Source organism: Culex quinquefasciatus, chromosome 1, assembly GCF_015732765.1.
Source record: "Culex quinquefasciatus strain JHB chromosome 1, VPISU_Cqui_1.0_pri_paternal, whole genome shotgun sequence".
Taxonomy (NCBI): Eukaryota; Metazoa; Arthropoda; class Insecta; order Diptera; family Culicidae; genus Culex; species Culex quinquefasciatus.
In genome coordinates this window covers 118322269-118343638 of record NC_051861.1, presented here as the reverse complement: position 1 = coordinate 118343638, position 21370 = coordinate 118322269, and the positions used below count along the sequence as shown (strand labels likewise).

General features: G+C 33.7%; 1 protein-coding gene across 4 annotated transcripts in view; it reads left to right on the top strand.

Annotated features, from left to right (window-relative positions):
- The window catches only part of LOC6038421 (protein sidekick), a 166243-nt gene that overhangs the window by 119480 nt on the left and 25393 nt on the right, over positions 1 to 21370 (top strand). For all 4 annotated transcript variants that reach the window (XM_038248884.1, XM_038248889.1, XM_038248904.1 and 1 more), the window contains exons 3-5: positions 10227 to 10403; positions 15608 to 16483; positions 21153 to 21272. In XM_038248884.1, coding sequence (XP_038104812.1) covers positions 10227 to 10403; positions 15608 to 16483; positions 21153 to 21272 — 1173 coding nt within the window. The remainder of the gene's footprint in view (positions 1 to 10226; positions 10404 to 15607; positions 16484 to 21152; positions 21273 to 21370) is intronic.

Sequence of the window (21370 nt, the reverse complement as noted above, 5' to 3'; positions counted from 1 at the left end):
ACTTCCGTTTTGAAGCCGTTTTTATTTCCTCAATTTAACAGCGCTCCTTTGAGTTGAGCAACTGACAACGATTACATCCAAGAATTCTTCGTTTCATTACCATCTCAGAGCAATCCTTATTGCAGATTTTAGCCACTTTGAAGTGCAATTGTCCGTGCAGTTTTCTTTGGAAGTGCAATTGCATGAAATTTAAGATTTAATCAACTCAAAATGAATATTTGTGGAGTTTAGTTCGTGAAACCTTCCACAGATGGTGCTACTAAATATTTGTCTGAAATTAAAACTAAAATACTACCGCCATCTATCAACCAGTAGCGTTTTCGTTTTCTAAAATTAAACGATGGTGGCGCCAATTTGACATTTGCGGCCAACAATGAAACTACACTGAAAACGAAATAATTCAAATTGACCGTTACTTTTGAGTTTAGTCAGCTTATAAAAACAACTGTCTGAAGATCTAGTTCAATGACTGCTGATTGTATCAGCTCGAGGAGTTCGTCGACCAGTTCGTCGAGCTCATCTCCGGGACGTCACGCAGTTCAAGCAATCACATCAAAGGTTCAATTCATAAAGGGATTGTTTATTTTATGCGAAACCGGCCAGCGAGAACCCATTAGATACGACTCATTTGGATTTGGCGGTTTTTATGAGCGTGATTTGGCCGCCGAGAGAAGAGAGCGAAAATTGAATCATCAATCAGGGAGTATTTTTTTCTTCACTTTTCTTCCCAGCTCAAATTGCGAGCATTGATTGAACGAAACCGCGAACAATCGGAGCCATTCATTTTAAGGATCGCGGGATTGATGACCACCACTGCCAGGGGGTCTTGAAATTTTATTGGTCAAGTGTGACTTCGTTGTTGACTTTGTATGATTAAGCAATTTTTTTTATAATTTTGAAAAAATAAAGAAGCTGTTAAACTGGCAACACTGTCTTTAAAAAATGGAACTAAGTGTTGCCAGTTCTCCAGTTTCAATTACCAAAACAAACATCCTCTCGTTTTTTTTCAAAAACGTTGACACCATTATCATTTCGCGCCCAATGGCTCTCAATTTATGGCCTCCGAACCATTTACCACTTGTCCATACAGTTTCCTCTTAAACCCTCGCGGGGCCAACTTTTGTGGCGGCGCATCCATTAACAATTTTCCCATCTCTCGGAGACACTTTTACTCATTTTGCGCTTGCTGGCTGGATGCGAGAACCATCTTTCAAACCATTATCGGGAAACGAGAAGAACACAGAAAAAAAATGCAGCAAAAAATACTAAAAGGCCGTTTGCAACTGGAGTAGATTTTTATTCCCATTGAGCACCCCCTTAATGAAGCTATGTATAAAACATAATGTTTGGCGCCTCGCCGGAACCGGAAACCGCACCCTCGTGTGGTTGTTGTGTTGCCAACTTGAACGGGGGTCATTTGAAAATTACCGATTTTAACGTTTAAATGATCGAAATTTAAATTGGTTTCGTCATCTACGAATAACCCCTTGTTGAAAAAATAACAAAAAAAAAGAATACTTTTTAATAAACCATGAAATATGTTATTTTTGAAATCGTTACGTAATCAACGAACAACCCTTTTTGAAAAATAGACAAACAACCTGATTACATCATCTACGAATGCACCCTTCTTCAAAAGCGAATCTGTTTTTTGGACTCCTTTCTGGAGCCACCACCGACAAACCACAAGGAAAGTGTGTCTAACCGGAAGGCGTAGACACGCGTTCCGTGGTCACCACCACCACCGTCGGGTCGGGTTTTGGTGGTTTTATTGGCAAGGGGGGTCATCCGTTTTGGAAGAGGATTCGCAGTCATGTTTTTTTTTTCAAACTCACAGATGCACCTCAGACAAACAGACGTAAATCTCTGTTCAAATAAAAAATGTAACGGTCAATTTGAACGATTTGATTTGAAATTCACCACGGTGAATTTGTATTCACCACAACTGATTTACAAGCGTTTGACAGTTGTTTAAAACTGTCACAATGTACACTAACGAATTTGCACGTGCACAACTAGATGGCTCTAGTGAGGAGAGACTGAAAAATAAAAATAAAAATTGTTCAAAGGTTTACGTCTGTTTGTATGTGACTGCCTCTTTTTTTCAACTGAAGAAAATTCGAACGTGTGTGTCTTGTCTAGTTTCCAAACCAAGTTTCCCGCAGTGGAATACCACCTTAAGTGCCAACTCCTGGTGGCCGTTTTTTGAACTAGTGGATTTCAAATTGACCGTTTTTTAAAGAGTGAAATGGCACTTCAAAGAATGAATGATTTTCTTTTTTCAAGCTCAAAGCGCGTTAAGAACTGGTAATGAAACGAAGAATTTCTTCCAGAGCATAAATTACGCGTGATCGTTCTCTTGTGAGCATAGCCGTGAATGTAAACGTTTGTCAGTTGGTTGGAAAAGGAAGAAATCGAGCAATTTCTTTCAATTTTAAGCGGACGTCTTAATGATGGTGAAAAAAATCGTTGAAAATTGAGGAAAGCGTTTTTTTTTTAAATTAAAGAAGAATTTTGAACAGTCAAAAAATTAATTTAAGCCTTTGTTGATTTTCAGACAAATCCAATGTTATTTTTATTCAAATTTGCCTACCATTTCCAACAATCTATAAGCCCTCAAACGTGCCGCGAAACGACTCAATCTAGGCAAAGAGTTGAGGTTAAGCTGAAATATTAGCTTTTTCCCCCGTCACCTTGCTCATTCTTCCTCACCTTTACAGGCGATTTTGTATCATTTTTCATTCATAAATCCGGTGCATGCATGCGATATGGGATGGATTGCAATGAAATGAACCTTTTGTGCGATGGGTTTTAAAACAACTTCCACACCTTCGTGTTCGAGGTGCACGGCTGTCCATTGGCGCTGGAATCACAGACAAATGGATGTAAATCGTTGAACTTATTAATTAAAAATCACTAGAGCCATCTAATTGTGAAAACAGGTTGTGGTGAATTTCAATTTGTCGTGGTGAGTTTTCAAATATTCGAATTGACCGTTAATTTATTGATCCAAGCATTTTTTTAAAAAGAGATTCAAGTCTAATTGTCTGTGCCTGGTATGGCAAAACGGTGCAAACATGAGATACATTTGCCCTAACCACATCCCGAACTGTGGTTTGGATACAGAAAGGAGCAAAAAAACGTTGTAGGGAAAAAAAGATTAGCCCTTGCCTTTATGATTTTTTCACTAAAATTTACTTAATTTTTGCTAGATTAGCTTGATCATTCAAAAATTGTCATTCAAAATTGACAAAATTGACAAAATTGACAAAATTGACAAAATTGACAAAATTGACAAAATTGACAAAATTGACAAAATTGACAAAATTGACAAAATTGACAAAATTGACAAAATTGACAAAATTGACAAAATTGACAAAATTGACAAAATTGACAAAATTGACAAAATTGACAAAATTGACAAAATTGACAAAATTGACAAAATTGACAAAATTGACAAAATTGACAAAATTGACAAAATTGACAAAATTGACAAAATTGACAAAATTGACAAAATTGACAAAATTGACAAAATTGACAAAATTGACAAAATTGACAAAATTGACAAAATTGACAAAATTGACAAAATTGACAAAATTGACAAAATTGACAAAATTGACAAAATTGACAAAATTGACAAAATTGACAAAATTGACAAAATTGACAAAATTGACAAAATTGACAAAATTGACAAAATTGACAAAATTGACAAAATTGACAAAATTGACAAAATTGACAAAATTGACAAAATTGACAAAATTGACAAAATTGACAAAATTGACAAAATTGACAAAATTGTCAAAATTGTCAAAATTGTCAAAATTGTCAAAATTGTCAAAATTGTCAAAATTGTCAAAATTGTCAAAATTGTCAAATTGTCAAAATTGTCAAAATTGTCAAAGTTGTCAAAATTGTCAAAATTGTCAAAATTGTCAAAATTGTCAAAATTGTCAAAATTGTCAAAATTGTCAAAATTGTCAAAATTGTCAAAATTGTCAAAATTGTCAAAATTGTCAAAATTGTCAAAATTGTCAAAATTGTCAAAATTGTCAAAATTTTCAAAATTGTCAAAATTGTCAAAATTGTCAAAATTGTCAAAATTGTCAAAATTGTCAAAATTGTCAAAATTGTCAAAATTGTCAAAATTGTCAAAATTGTCAAAATTGTCAAAATTGTCAAAATTGTCAAAATTGTTAAAATTGTCAAAATTGTCAAAATTGTCAAAATTGTCAAAATTGTCAAAATTGTCAAAATTGTCAAAATTGTCAAAATTGTCAAAATTGTCAAAATTGTCAAAATTGTCAAAATTGTCAAAATTGTCAAAATTGTCAAAATTGTCAAAATTGTCAAAATTGTCGAAATTGTCAAAATTGTCAAAATTGTCAAAATTGTCAAAATTGTCAAAATTGTCAAAATTGTCAAAATTGTCAAAATTGTCAAAATTGTCAAAATTGACAAAATTGTCAAAATTGTCAAAATTGTCAAAATTGTCAAAATTGTCAAAATTGTCAAAATTGTCAATATTGTCAAAATTGTCGAAATTGTCAAAATTGTCAAAATTGTCAAAATTGTCAAAATTGTCAAAATTGTCAAAATTGTCAAAATTGTCAAAATTGTCAAAATTGTCAAAATTGTCAAAATTGTCAAAATTGTCAAAATTGTCAAAATTGTCAAAATTGTCAAAATTGTCAAAATTGTCAAAATTGTCAAAATTGTCAAAATTGTCAAAATTGTCAATATTGTCAAAATTGTCAAAATTGTCAAAATTGTCAAAATTGTCAATATTGTCAAAATTGTCAATATTGTCAAAATTGAGACAAAATTGGGACAAAATTGAGACAAAATTGAGACAAAATTGTGACAAAATTGAGACAAAATTGAGACAAAATTGAGACAAAATTGAGACAAAATTGAGACAAAATTGAGACAAAATTGGGACAAAATTGAGACAAAATTGAGACAAAATTGAGACAAAATTGAGACAAAATTGAGACAAAATTGAAACAAAATTGACAACAAATACACAAATAAGAGCCTTCAACCCTAGAAAAGATAACCAATCCAGCAAACCAGGATCGGCTTCTCACCTCGGGGGCAAACTTTGCTCGATGTGTCGCGTTCGGCGCTATACACAATCCTTAAATCCTTCTTCCAGCTGACGTTTTATCCTCGCTTGCTTGCACTCATTTTGCTGCCTACATTCAGGGGCGCTAGATATCGTTCATTATATTTATTCCTTCTCTGACGGTGTGGTGTGTCTCTTTTCTCGCAGACGGATGTTTTTTTAAGGTGCACATTTTTTTCAGTTCAAACGCTTTTGAAGCCCGTCTCCTATCGGCTCCTGGCCAGGCCAGGCCGGATCGTTAGTGCAATTTTAGAGAGACAAACCCCGACCGACAAAGCTTCTTTCTGGTTGAACAAAGTGTTGGACCTTTCTTTTTTTCAAATTCTGTCTCGTGTCTACCGTTTTATTGAATCCCCTCCATTGCGGGACGAGGATTTTCGAGCAAAAGACATGTCGGTTGCAAACGAACTTTTTTCGAAAACCTGGCTGGAATCGGTTTAGTCCGGGCCAGAGGGTGGAAATAAAGGAAATAAAATGCAATTTGCGTGTCCGAAAGTGCACACACGCCATTTAGGGAGAACGTGCTTCATTTGGCAGTGATTGATGTTATTATTTCGTGTGTCTGTGTGTTTTTGCGGTGGGTTTTTGTTTCAGTGTTGTCACAACAGAGGCTGGTGAGCTAGTAATTAACAGATTGAAATAGTTTGGAGTAGATAAGAGAAGCCATAACTAGACTATTGTCGTGATGATATGATAGCAATTCTAAATAAATTGTTGGTATCTTAAAAAAGATAAATTACGTGAAATTACACTGTAGATTTATTTCAGTGTACAAGACCTAAAAATGCTTTACCCAAACTATCTTATAAGATTTCAACAATCCAAGCTTAATTACTTGAGGAACTTGATAATTTTGACATTTTTCACTAAAACTCTTTTTTTATGGGTTTGAATGTGCGATAAAAGCTCGAAGGTCATAAGGTCGAAAAGACAAAGGATCAAACCACATACATCGAAGTGACAAAAGGGCAAAATTTGCCAAAATGTCTTAAATTTGTGAATTTATTATCAATAACATTTTAGGAGCTTTTTAAACTTTCATATGATACTTTTTTAAAAAAATAAATAGATTACAAAATAGTTAATTTTTAACTGCTTTTTTTTTATTTCATTTATTATCAGTTCTTTGATAAGATTTATGATTTACTAAAAATTTCAAAATCAAGTTTAACTTTTGGAAAGGTAAAAAATAGATATATATTTATATTAAATATTTTAGACCAAATTATATTTCTTTAAATCAATATGTTTATTGAAAAATTCAGAATGTTTCGCAATTGTTTAAAATTTTAACATTGAAAATTGGATCAATCGTTCCCGAGATATCGTCAGTTAAAAATCACAGGCTAATTAGGTGACACTTAGAGAATTTAATTTTCATCGATTCGAATTCTTTCTCAGATTGTACACAGTAAAAAAATTATGGTTTAATTTTGGAAGGTTGAATATTACCTCTTTTATGATGAAATTTTAACTCAATTTAAACTGAAAAATTGACATTACATCAGAAAAGAGGTAAACTTACACATTTTTTCTGATATTAAAGATGCACCCCTTCCCAGATGTAATATTACCATGATTTTAAATACTGTGTCTTTCAGAAACTAATTGCCTGATTTTGAAAGTCCCAGTAAAAAAGGTAGGAAATTTTCATAGCTCTTCAAAAATATTTTTCTGAGTTGCTTTTCTTTCAGAATTATTTTTAAAACTCAAAAAATCTTTAAAAAAAACCTTACAACATGAAACGGTACATTTTATGAAAAAATAAAGAAAATTAATGTACTTTTCAATTAAAAATGAGATATTGATTTGAAAAAAAAAATATAAAAACATAATTTTTTTTTAAACAGCACATTTTGCACCAAAAGATGTCTTTCTTTATCTCCTAATGAGACATAATAAAAAAAATCAAAAATAAAAAAAACACGTATTTTGGAATTCAACTTTTAGTCATAAAAAGTTTAATTAGAAAACAAGTTTTTTCCGTGTCCCTTTTTTTGAAAAAATCACAAAATCGTTCAGAAAAAAGGGGTAAAATCGTGGAGAACTTAGAATTTTTTATAATGTTGGGATCAAAACCAATTTTTTGTGAATTTTGTCATCTTTAAAAACAAATCTGCTTTTTTTGCCATATTCAAACAGATTTGTGAAAATAGTTTAACTTAAAACTAATAATGTTATGTTATGTTAAAACTAATTATGTTAGTATAATTTTCTAACGAACAAAAAATGACAAATTTGAATGATTTTCATAAAAATTGGGGTAAATTTTCTACTCACTTTTTAACACTTCTAGGATACTCATCAAAATTTGACATTTACCACAATAATTTCGCTTATTAAAATATTGTATGTAGGTTATATTTTAAAGTTCAAACAGATTTTTAAAATATTTTGACTTAACGGTGCACATCAACCAGAGCTTTTGCACCCAGATTTTTGTAACAGACATTTTAGTATCTTCAAAACTACAGGTACTATCGAAATATTTTTTTATTCATCCCCTAAAGTACGGTCCACAAAGTAATTTACAACAAAGTTTGATTAATTTTACATTCCCAATATTGCAGGATTGGGTCCGTAAGTTTGACTATTTTGGTATAAGAAGACAACAACTTCCTTCGTTGCTGTGCACCCTTAAAACTAATATTGTAAGCATAATCGAAAAACAATGTAAGATTTGGATAATTTTAACTCTCAAACTCATCAAAATTTTACATTTTCTACAACATTTTTAGCCAATATGTTCTTTTTTGCCATATGTGTGCGAGCTTTTATTTTGTTAATATTTAATTCTGTCAAATCTTGACATTTTATGACAAATTTAAAATTTAGATAATTTATTTTTATTTTTTTGGTAAGTTTTATTCAGTTTTTATTGCTTATAAGCAACTTTCCAAAGTTTTACCATTGTGACCAAAACCAAAACAGGTTTGTTAGTTTAATGATTTTGGATTTTCAACCTTTTGTAAAATTGACCTAGTTTTACGTCATAAATTCGCTGGTTTGTTTATGTTTACAGTTTGACGACAGTTTTTCCGTTATTTGTTTGTTATTGTTTACATTTTCCTAGTAAGGAGTAATACACTCTCACAGAAGACATCCAAGATGGCGTCCATCTGCTGACTTCTATGCCATATTTATTTGCTTTAAATAATACTAAAATAAATAAAACTTTAGTTAAGCTCAATCCAATAAGGCTTTCTAGTCAGAAATTCACCAACACATTCAAAGTATGTTTACATAGAGGGATGGCGTCGCTATTTTTAGACCACGTTTTCCACTTTTTCTCATCGAAACCAACTACTTTATCGACTTCATTTTTTTGGGCGAGATAGGACGCCGTCTATTTTTAGACGATGACTCAGCACTTTTCCACTCTTGCACTTAAAAAACCAGATGGCAGCACGATGTAACGCTACGTCCCTATTGAGGTTTTGCAGCGCGACTGTGTTTCAAATGTAGGTGGCGCCAAAATGAGGTTACTTGCAAAAAATCGTATTCCTTTCTGCTGGATTGAAGAACAAAATCGCTTATTTCTCATGATTCCCTGCATCAATCTTAATGAAACTGGTTGGAAAAGACGAGAAAAATTTTTTGCTTTAAAATAAGGAACATTAATTTTTGGGCGCGCAAAAATTTGTTAACTTTTTCTTTAAAAAAAACATGATTTGGAACACGAAAAAATGACTTTCCCCGTATATATCAATGAAAAAACAGTTAAATAGTTGATAATGTGTTGATAGTTGTATTAACGTATATTAAACAATTTTTATTGATTTTTAACAGCCTTTCTTGCTAAATAGTCCAAATTACTATCTTTTTCTAAATTTACAGTTTTCTCATATAAAAATAGAAAAAAATTGTTGGAAATATTTTTTCTCATCTGAATCCGGCATAAGTTTTATAAAAATGTTGATTATGAAGGAAAAAACTCATTTTTTTTCAAAAAATCATAGGTTCACACTATTTGTTCATAGGTGGCGACATGTGTCTTTTAGCTTTGCTGCGGGTTTGTTTGCATCAGATTTGCTATCTCTTTCTAGCAAAAGTTTTTTTTTGTCATGCGACTTCTAGATAGTTTTTATTTGACTGACCGCCCGATATGTAAGCCAACATATTTCGCAGGGACTTTGACAGCTCGAGCTCGATCATTGTTTACATCAGGACACTGTGACGAGAAGTTCGTCATTTTTCAGTTAAATGACATTTTGTTCAGCCTTATTTACTAACAAATTTCTCTTCTTTTAAGTTCAAAGAAAATTTATGAATTTAGAGGAGGAAGTAGAGCGTTAACGTAACGAAGCGTTAACGTCCAAAAGCAAACCTTGAAAAATACGTTAAAAAGTAAAGACCTTGACTTGCGTCTAATTACACCCCGCCTAATCGTGTACGAACGAAAGGTTCAAATCCAAACTCGTTCGATCGGCCTATGAACTCTTTCGATTTTTCTGTTGTCTTATACCCAACACCACCGCTACAATTATTATTCAAAATCGAACAGGAAGATTATAATTACCCACCACTTTTGTGAACTCTTTTCCTTTAGGCTTGCACGTCAAGCGCGTTCGCTTCACTTTCGCCTTAAATATCCCCCCTCCAAAAAAAAAATAACCGCTTATTATCTAGGATGACAGCTCAAAAACAACAAAAAATAAAAATCCTGAGCTTTTCCTGTTGCTTCCCCGTTTATTTTGCAAACGAACCGAACTTTTATTCTGCCACAGCGAATTAACGAAACTTTTCAAGTGGCTTGAAAGTTTAATCACTCTATAGGTGGGTGACGAAAAGTGGCTTTCTTAAACATGATTAATTTTTAATCAGCGTGTGGCTCCTATAGGGTGGGTGTCTTCACCAATTCATCTCGAGCGAAGCTTTTGGGTGTGGGTCGTTAATGCAGCTTAAGGGCGATAAGCACTCATAATTAATGCAGGTGCGATTGATCGACCATTTCGAACCCCCGGTCCGAGCAGCAGTGATGAAGCTATGAATTTTAAATTTAAGGGGGGTCGCCTTGGAAAGGGTCAATTTCGGAAAACTGGACCAAACTAATCAAAACTTGTTTTTTTCTCTCTCTCTCTCTGTCTAATTTTTATTGCAGGTTATCCGCAGCCAATGTACCGGTGGCTGAAGAACGGTGTCCCGGTGGGGGACTTTGACACCAGTCAGTATTTGAAGATCCAGAGTACGACCCGGGAGGACGCCGGATCGTACCAGTGTTTGGCGAAGAACGACGCCGGGACGATCTTCAGCGAGAAGATTGACGTCGTGGTGGCATGTGAGTAGAGATTTTGGATTCAGCATGAGATATTTTGTAAATTTAAGATTAGATTTAAACGTATCTTAAGTTATTTTTGCCAAATTGCCCAAAAAATACAATTTAAATTTTATGTAAGGGTATATTACATAAAACTTATTCAAAAAAATTATAAATTAATATATCCAACAAAAATCTAATCTGCAAACATTCAAATTTTCAAATCATAAAATCTTCAAAACTTTTAATTTCCAATTTTTCAAATCAGTAGCGAGATTTCGATACAAACGTAACTCTCTAGAAAAATGTAACGCCATCTAGGGCGATTTTTTATTCAAGGGCTGCATCTAGACAACAGTATTACAAACACAGCCCAACCAAATTGAACAAATTGAATTCTTTTATGCTTTGTCGTTTGTTGAATTTTGGATGGTTGAAAATTTGATTAGTTCAATATTACTTATTTTTACATAAAACATGTGTAAAAATGTGAAATTTAACAGAAAATGATAAAAAATTCACTTGTTTCTAATGTAAAATTACACATTTTTTTGACACAAGATCTGTCACAAACGAATTAATTTTATTATTTTTTAAATCAAATTAATCAGACAAATTTAAAGAAAAAATAATGCATAATTAAAAAAAACTTTTACCAAGAGTTATTTTAAAATGGGTAATTTAAAATTTAATTTTTCATGTTAAAATGACTTCGATTTTTTTGGGTTTTCTTTTTTTGAAAATGTTTGTCTATTCATCTTAAGAACTAAAAAGTCGTCTTAAAAACTTCTTGAAAATTGAATTTAGAAACATACATTTTTTATTAATGGTTTTCGAAATAATGTCGAGGGAAAATGAAGGTAACATTCTGTTCAATTCTCTTTTTTTTACCAAAAGGTCTTAAATCTAAGATATTTTGTGAAACTTTAAAAAACTTTTGTAATAAATTTAGATTTATACATTTTAATCACTAAAATTTGTTGAGTTCACATTTCAAAAAAGTTGACCTCTAAATAATTGATCTTCTAAAAAATTAATGAATTTAATTCATTTTAGGGTTGATTCCTCTCTTTTAAATTACTTTCAAGTGAATTGAAATAAATTGCTTGTGATTTTTTCTATTTTTATTATTATTTTTAAAATTCTTATCTAAATAGTTAAGTACGGAGTTCGGAATAAAGAAGTTCAAAAATTTTAAAACTGAAATACTTATATTTTCTTATATAAAAAATTTCAAAATTATTATATTTAAAAATTGGAATATTTGAAAATTCACAACATTTCAAAATTCGGAAATTAAAAATATGTATTGCCTAAAATCTAAAATTTTGCTGCCATCTTATATTATAGATGTTCAGATAACTTTGTAGTAATATTTATGGCAAGAGACTTAAATTCTGAGAAAATCAAAATTTCCTGATATCATTATCCGGAGTGAATGTATTCAATGATTTAAAAAGATTTTTAAATTTTTAATCCATAGATTTTTGAATTATTTAATTATTGAATTTTAGAATTTTAAAAATTAAAAATTTATTAAATTTTTAAACTATTTTAGCACAACATTTTGATATTTTCAACAATAGTTGGAACAAATACAGCTTAACCAAATTGAACAAATTGAAGACTTTTTTTTAAATGTTTTTTTTTCAGTTTTTTTACTTTTGCATTTTTGATTTTTTGATTTTTTTTTTAATATTTTAGAATCCCTGATTTTTTTATTTTTTTCAAAGCCTACGTAGAAACTTTTGTCTATATTCCAGACCGCTCTCATTTGGACAATTGTCCACACAAAAAACTTTTCTGTATGGATCGTGGACAATCGATCAACCCTCCTCCTCCCTATCTCCCCATAAGGTGACCACGTTGTTTATGGATGGCCGGAATTAAAAAAAATAATGTGCTGATTTTTGAATTCTCGAAATATTGAATTTCAGTAAAAAATATTTTGAATTTCAGAATTTCCGGCTTTTAAATTTTTTAATTTAAATTTTTTGAATTTTTTTTTTAATTTTGAACTTTTAAATTATTCATTTTTGAATTTAAATTTTTGAATTTTATTTTTTTTTATTTTACGTTTTTTAATTTAATTTTTTTTTTAAAATTTTAGAATTTCAAATTTTTCAATTTTAAATTCCTGAATTTTAAATTTTTCAATTTTAAAGGAGAATGGGCAAATTTGGTCCAAGGATGTACACGAACGGGACCAACTTTTTTCGAAAGATCTCGCCGAGACATGAAAAAAAGTCTTCTGGACCAACTCTCTAAACCCCGGGGTTCAAAAGTTACAAGCTGTTGAAGTTTGAGCATTTTCGGTTAAAAATGTACGAAAAATCGAATTTTTGCTATTTCTAAAATCATTCATAAAATCTCTGTTTCATTATGGATTTCGATTTTCTTGACTTCATTCGACGCGTATCAGCAAAAACTATGAGTTCTGATATGTCTTAGCATGATTGAAACATGATTTCTCTTGTTTTTATCCGTTTGAACCGTTTGTGCAAGAGGCATCCCATAGAAAAAAGTCGAAACTTCAAGGTTTTGAAACCGGATCCGACCTAGACTGCTTCAGTGAGTATGGAAGGCTTCAGTGCAATGTTGTAACAACTTATTGGGATGGTCTGAGTCATCCGAGAACTCCTTGGAGTTAAGACCGGTGAGTCTACCGCCGTAACAAGCAAGATGTCGGCGGTTTTTGACCACGGATCATACCCACATGGCTTCAGTGAGTATGGTAGACTACTATGCTGATGTGTTGGAGTGTCCTGGGTTCTCCTAGGACTCCCTGGAGTTAAGATCTGTGGGTCTACTACCGTAACAAGCAAAATGTCGACCGGTTTTGACAACGGAACATACCCGCATAGCTTCAGTGAGTGTGGTAGACTACTTTGCTAATATGTTAGGATGTCCTGGGTCATCCAAGGACTCCTGGAGTTATGATCTGTGGAGCAACAGCCGTAACAAGCAGGAGGTCGACGGTTTTTGACCCCGGAACATACCGGCATAGCTTCAGTCAGTATGGTAGACTGCTTTGTTAACGTGTTCGGATGTCTCTGGTCATCCTAGGACTCCCTGGAATGGTCCAAAACATCCCAACATAACAGCAATACAGTCTGTCATACACACTGAATCTTTGCGGTTATGATGCGCGGTTAAAAATCATCGACCTTTTTCTTGTTACAGTGACCCAAATATCTAAACTCCAGGGAGTCCTAGGATGACCAGAGACATCCGAACACATTAACAAAGCAGTCTACCATACTGTCTGAAGCTATGCGGGTATGTTCCGTGGTCAAAAACCGTCGACATCTTGCTTGTTACGGTGGTAGACTGGCAGATCATAACTCCATGGAGTTCTAGGATGACCCAGGACATCTCAATACATCTGAAATAGTCTACCATACTCACTGAAGCCATGTGGATATGATCCGTGGTCAAAAACCGCCGACATCTTGCTTGTTACGACGGTAGACTCACCGGTCTTAACTCCAAGGAGTTCTCGGATGATTAGACCATCCCAATAAGTTGTTACAACATTGCACTGAAGCCTTCCATACTCACTGAAGCAGTCTGGGTCGGATCCGGTTTCAAAACCTTGAAGTTTCGACTTGTTTCTATGGGATGCCTCTTGCACAAACAGTTCAAACGGATAAAAACAAGAGAAATCATGTTTCAATCATGCTAAGACATATCAGAACTCATAGTTTTGCTGATACGCGTCGAATGAAGTCAAGAAAATCGAAATCCATAATGAAACAGAGATTTTATGAATGATTTTAGAAATAGCAAAAATTCGATTTTTCGTACATTTTTAACCGAAAATGCTCAAACTTCAACAGCTTGTAACTTTTGAACCCCGGGGTTTAGAGAGTTGGTCCAGAAGACTTTTTTTCATGTCTCGGCGAGATCTTTCGAAAAAAGTTGGTCCCGTTCGTGTACAGCCTTGGACCAGCTCCCATACAAATTTGCCCATTCTCCTTTATAAATCTGAAATTTTTTAATTTAAAATTTTAGAATTTTGAATTTTCGAATTTTAAATTTTTGAATTTTAATTTTAAAATTTAAAATTTTTGAATTAAAAATTATTTTTTTTTGAATTTAAAATGTTTGAATTTAAAATTTTTGAATTTAAATTTTTTTATTTAAAATTTTTGAATTTACATTTTCTGAATTTAAAATTTTTGAATTTAAAATTTTTGAATTGAAAATTTTTGAATTTAAAATTTTTGAATTTAAAATGTTTGAATTTTTAATTTTTTTTATTTAAAATTTTTGAATTTTAAATTTTAAATGTTTGATTTTAAAATTTTAGAATTTCAAATTTTACAATTTTGAAAATTTAAGAATTTCCATTTTCTTTAATTTTAAAGTTTTTGAGTCTAAAATTTTTTGAATTAAATTTATCTGATTTTTTTATTTTAAAATCCTTGAATTAAAAAAAAGTTTAAAGGTATTTGATTTTAAATTTTCTGTATTTGTTTTTTTTAAAGTTATTTTAAAAATTTGGATATACATTTTTAGGACCTTGCTTTTATTTTTTTTATTTTGAACTTCTGATTTTTTTTATTTTTTTGAAATAATTATAGTTATTTTAATTTTCGGCATTTCAAGATTCTTCTATTTTCATCAAAATATATTGCAAACAAGCACCTCACAAGGGAACGTCACATGCCACCTTAAGTTTCTGTTTCTTTCAACTGCGTATTAAAAAAACATTTAAAGTCATTTATAATTGCAAACTTGCAAACTTAACTTCGCTTCGATTATTTTTTTTAGATTTTGCTTGAATATTTCAATTTTTAACAAAGAATTTAAATTTAAAAAATCCACCTGAACTGGAACCAGAAAATATAAAAATATGTACCGTCATCTGGGGCGAATCGGGACAACAGACTGAATAGAGAAAGCACGTTTTAGAGCACTTAATAGCTTGAAATTTGGAAAGAATACTCATACAACTTTGTCGAAGACACCAAATCGATACGATATCTATTTTCAAGTAACAAATTTTGAAACATTTTCAAAATTAAACAGAAAATTAAGATTTAATGTTTTTTTTTCAATTTTTTTTTTAAACAGAGTTTCTTCCAGAAAAAACCCGTCTAACTCGAAGCGAAACTTACCTTGACATACCGTGGTGAATTTCCCTTATCCCCTCAAAAAAGTAGAGCATTCTGATTTTTTAATGTCAAAAACTAATCATCCAAAATTTCTCAACCTTCCAGACATGGGCATCTTCGAGGACCTCACCGAGCAGGTCGTGTCGGTGCAGTCGGGCTACCCGGCGATCCTGAACCTGTCCCGGATCGAGTCCGTGCCGGCCCCCTCGGTGACGTGGCAAACGGAGGACGGTCCGCTGAACTACGACATCAAGTACGCAACGACGGCGAGCAACCAGCTGATCATTCTGAGCGTGGACGAGAACGACATGAAGAGCTACCAGGCGAGGGCGATCAACACCCAGATCGGAAAGGAGGAGATCAGCGCGTTGATCAGGGTTAACGTTACGGAGGGTTCGTACGGGGAGGTCGCGCCGGAGATTATCGTCGAGCCGAAGAGTATCAAGGTGGTGCGGGGTGAGCAGACGGTGCAGCTGGAGTGCATTGCCAATGCGAGGCCACTGCACGAGCTGGAGACGATCTGGTTGAAGGACGGGATTCCGGTGGAGAACGCGGGGATTTCGTACGCCCATACGGATCCGTGGAATAGGACGTTGGCGCTGTTGTACGTGAACTTGACGCATACCGGGCAGTATACCTGTCAGGTGCAGATGAGAACCGGAGGACATCCGACGGTGCACTCGGTGGCGACGGTGACCGTGCAGGAACCTCCGTCGTTCTTCACGCCGTTCCGGACGGAAACCCTGGGGGAGTATGGATCGAAGACGGTGCTACCGTGCGACGTGATTGGGGAACCGGTGCCGTACGTGACCTGGTTCCGGAACGCCGAAGGCCTGGATCTTTCAACGGATCGCTACCAGGTGCAGGACGATCACTCGCTGGTGATCAAGAAGCTCAGCATGGAGGACTCCGCCATGTTCCAGTGCTTGGCGAGCAACGAAGCTGGTGAAAAGTCCAGCTACACCTGGTTGAAGGTCAAAAGTAAGTACCCCATTTCGGTAAACCCTCCGTGGGACCCTCAACCCGAGACATTGAGACCCCACGAAGATCACACTCGATCATGCCTAATTCTAACAAATGAAACCTCCATATCTTCATGTCTGCATTGTGCGTGTCCTAACCTCCCCATAACCTAACCCAACCCAAAAAAACCCCCCTCCAAAGACCTAACCCTGTCCACAACGCCCCCGCCGGAAGCACTCCGGCGCCAGCTGGTCCTCTACAACCAGTTTGTCCGCAACAAGCGTCTGGCGCAGCCGAGGATCATCCGGGTACGCAATTCGGCCGCCGGGGACACCTCGGTGGAACCCCCCTCCGGAGTGGTCACCGTTGCACCAGCGGCGGCGACTTCCACGCCGGGTCGAACCCGCAAAAAGGCCACCGGAAGTCCGGCCAACAGTTTGAGGAATGCGGCGGAAGAGACGGCCAAAGGCGGCGATGGGAGACGTAAGGAGAAGATTGTTCTTCACGTTGTTGTTGTTCTTGTTGTTCCCCCTCTCCTGAGTTGTTCCGGATACTTTTTGTTTTGTTACTTAGACTAGACTAGTTGCACTACCTACACCGTTCTGGGTTTCGTTTTGGGACTAAGGGTCGAGCTATCATTCCTCACATAGTGCCATCAGGCTCCACAAAATGTTTGATAGTGTGTGTGCATACAGTTTCAAACAACTGTCAAATGCGTGTAAGTAAGCTGTGGTGAATTTTTTTTGGCTGTGGTGAGTTTCTCATAATTTGTGAATTGACCGTTAAATTGCTGGGTAATTAAATTTCTAAGCAATTTACATCTGTTTGTCTGTGCCGAAAGTTATTATTGTTTACATTATTTTTATTTCGATTATATTTTCAATTTTATTAGAAAAGATTTAAAACGTTATACTTACAAAAAATCAAAGCAAATTTTGAAAGTAATATAATTAATCAGCTAAATGGTTGAAAAAGGTTTCAATGGCTTTTCCATTAAATTCGAATTTTATTTGATGAAACAGGCTTTAAAAGAAATCAGATTGATTTTAAATTTAGAATGGTTTTATTCCTTTGAAATTATTTAGAAATATATCTATCGGCGATAATCTTAGGGCCGGTAATGGAAGACAACTCATTTTTAAAATCTTTCTAAAATCGACCTAATTCAACCATATCATGTAAAACTTTCAATGCTTTCACGAAAAATATATTTTTTCTAAATTTAGTAACTTTCAAAATATAAATACTCAAATTTTTTCTCAAAATACCGTATTTTTCGAAAGTACTTGAATTTTCTTGGTTTGCAATATGGTTTGATACCCATGATGAAGCGAAATTTTGTATGCTTTTTCACTTTATTAGAGTTTTTTTGGAAAATACTAAAAGTTTCACAAAATATCGTTTTTTTTGAAAATACTTAAATTTAAAAGTATGCAATAAAGATATCAAACGAAGCAAAATTTGGTTTGATTTTTCACTTTATTGGAGTTATTTGGAAAATACAAAAAAAATAATTAACAAAATAACGTATTTTTTGGAAATTACACAAATTTTTAAAATTTTGTATGTACTCTCACTTTTTTGCGTTTTTTAAACAAAAAAAAATCACAAATTATCGTATTTGTTCGAAAGTACTCAACATTTTGTATATGGGTAAAATACTTTAAATACTCAAATTTTCACAAAATACAGTTACTTTTGAAAAGACTCGAATATTCAGAATTCGCAAAGGAAGCGAAATTATGAATGCATTTTCACTTTTTTTTTGTAAATCACTCAAATTATCGCAACATAACTTTTATTTTATTTTTAAGTGTTTTTTTAAATACTTAAATTTCCATAATTTTCAATATGGGTATCGAAGCAACATTTTTTAAGGAGCATACAAAATGGGTCTCGTGGCGCAGGGGTAGCGGCTTCGGCTGCCGATCCCGATGATGCTATGAGACGCGGGTTCGATTCCCGCCTTATCCACTGAGCTTCTATCGCATGGTGAAGTAAAACGTCGGTCCCGGTTTCTCTTGTCTCGTCAGAGGCGCTGGAGCAGAAATCCCACGTTAGAGGAAGGCCATGCCCCGGGGGGCGTAGTGCCAATAGTTTCGTTTTTCGTTTTTACAAAATTTGAATGTATGTTTGAAGAATGCAAAATTTCGCTTCATTTAATACCCATATTACATATTTTGAAAATTGAGTATTTTCGAAAAAATACGTTATTTTGTGAAATTTAAGTATTTAAAAAATAATTCTAATAAAGTAAAAAGCATACAAAATTTAATGTTGTGTGATACCCATTTTGCAAATTTTTAAAATTGGGTATTTTCCAAAAGATACAAAAATTTTAGTATTAAAAAAAACTCTGATAAAGTGAAAAGGCATACACAACTTCGTTTCGATGGATATTTTGAGATAGATTTTTTAAATATTTTTTTTAATAAGTTTATTTAATTTAATTTATGAAGTAATTGAAAAAACAATTTTCGTAATTATTTCAATATTGGCATTTCATGCATAAACTAGTACATGTCTCTGAATTGATACAATGTTAAATTATAAATTAAACAAATTTCAATATATGTATCTTCTATTTTGTTTTTAATATTAGTATTATTTTTTTCAAAAGAAGATTACTGTTAATTAATGGCTATTTTATAGCTTTTTTAATTTTTATTATGCTTGAAACAAAAAATAAGAAAAAATATTAATTATTGATTGAATTTATTTAAAAAATAGTTATTTTCTAGATGAAGCTTATTCATTTGTTTTGAATTGTTATTTTTAAATGCAGTAATTTCAACAGTTGGCTCTCTGAATTCCATTAAAAAGTGTTTTTTTACTGAATCTTCAAATAAGGTTATATTATAGTTATGTAATTTTGATCAATAATAATTCAATTTGACTGGACCTTACCTTAAAATTCCAAAATAAATGTTATGAAATTAATTCGGAAATCATATCACTGAAATTGTTTACCAATACATATTAATTTCAACCAGACCTGAATGACTTTTTAGGCGAAATCAAATATAACTTTGAACATATTGAAATAAATAAATCTTGAAAACTGCAAACTTTTATCAAGGTTTAAAATGATTAAATGTTTAAGAATAAATTAAAAGAAAAGATTATTTAATATTTTTAAAATTTTCAAAAATTCAAGTTTGCAGTGTATTTTGAAATCCTTATAAATCGAACGTCATTCCTCAAACTTTGACAGATCGACCCTTAGCCCATCACCATCCAAATTGACACATCACCATAAATTATAGCAGCACCTGTACCCAGTACCGCAGTTCACCCTAGCTAGAGAGACCTCTGTAGAGAGTTGCAGTTCAACTGCAAGCAGCCGCGCACCGTGGAAAATTGGAATTCCGGACCGCGCCGCCACATCACATCACAACACACCCACCTAATCGACTTAATTTACGTTTTTTACTTGTCCCTCTTCACCCCTACATCACCGATCACCACCCTCCTCCCAAATTAGCATGCGATTAACCAATAATAAGCCATTGTTTTGAGCACGGGGTTGCCGCTCCGCTGTCGATTTTTGTTTGGTTTTAATTTTTGGCCCGCAACCCCTTAAAACACGTTTTAGCATGGTTCAACAATACTGATTGCAGCCGCCAATGGCGGCGGGAAGATGGCTCTTAAGTCGCTTTTGTGCAGAAATTTTCCGATTTGAATACAATGGCGTTACGAAACTTCCAGATGAGTGGGTCGCATTGGGTCAGCCGTCGAGATGAACTTGGCGTAGTTTGATAGGCCCCCAAAACCAAAGCTAAAAACACGATTCGCCATCTACATTCGAGTAGGAGAACTTTGGTCTAAGGTTACGTTTACATTTTTGCGCGATAAGTGCAAAGGGGAGTGAAAACTATTTTATTATTTTTTTTATGAAAACTGATATTTTGGATTAAAATAAAGTCAACAGGAGGAAAGAAATAAAAAGTATTACCGATTGACGTTTTGAATTTTTTGCTAAGTTGCCATTTTCATTGAAAATTCTGAGATCCGGATTGAAAACGCGAGAGTGAGGTTAGATTGCTTATTTTGAAAATCACTCCAATTTAAATATTTGAGACAGAGTTTTGGTTTTATGGTAAAAGCGACTTAAAAAAAATTAGTCCACTTAAATAACATACTTTCTCAACTAATTAATTTGATTTTGGTTGATTGTAAAATTTCCTAAATTTGAATCAAATAATGAACAGGTAAAATCGGTCATCACAGAAATATTTTTGTTTGTATCAATTAACCTCTTTATTTCTTACCTTAAAATGGTATAATGTTTTACAAATTTCGTTTTGACGATAAAATAAATCAATTTCAAATTTCAAACCGATTTGCTCTCTTTAGGATATAATGTAAACATCACCCCAAGTTTCAGCGCCCTCTACTGGTGGGTAATTTTGACGTTTGATCGCCTATAACAAACGATTTTTTAATTGACAGCTTGTGGGCGGCCATTATGGTGGTTGTTATAAGCGAGTTACCTGTCAAAGTTTGTTTTGGGGAAGGCCGCTACTGTTGTCATTTTAACCAAAGCAAGAAGCTGTCAAAATTCACTATGGCGTTTGTTTACAAACAAATCATTTTATAGCATGCTTACTAATCGCACATCACCGCAAACTAACGTCACAAACATCACCAAGGTCACAACGCAACTAACCGTCACTCTTCCCGACAGCTTCCGTTCCGATCTTGGAGATGAGTCCGACCAACCAAACCGTCCTGGACGGCAAGGACGCCACGATGCACTGCCGAGCCGTGGGCGCTCCGACGCCGAACATCACCTGGGTCTTCAACGGTAAGTACAGACAGTCAAGGTTAACCTTGAACCCCTTGTGCACACCACCACTAACCGCTGCGTTACGTTTCATGCTCCTCCCCGTCCGGCTAACCCTC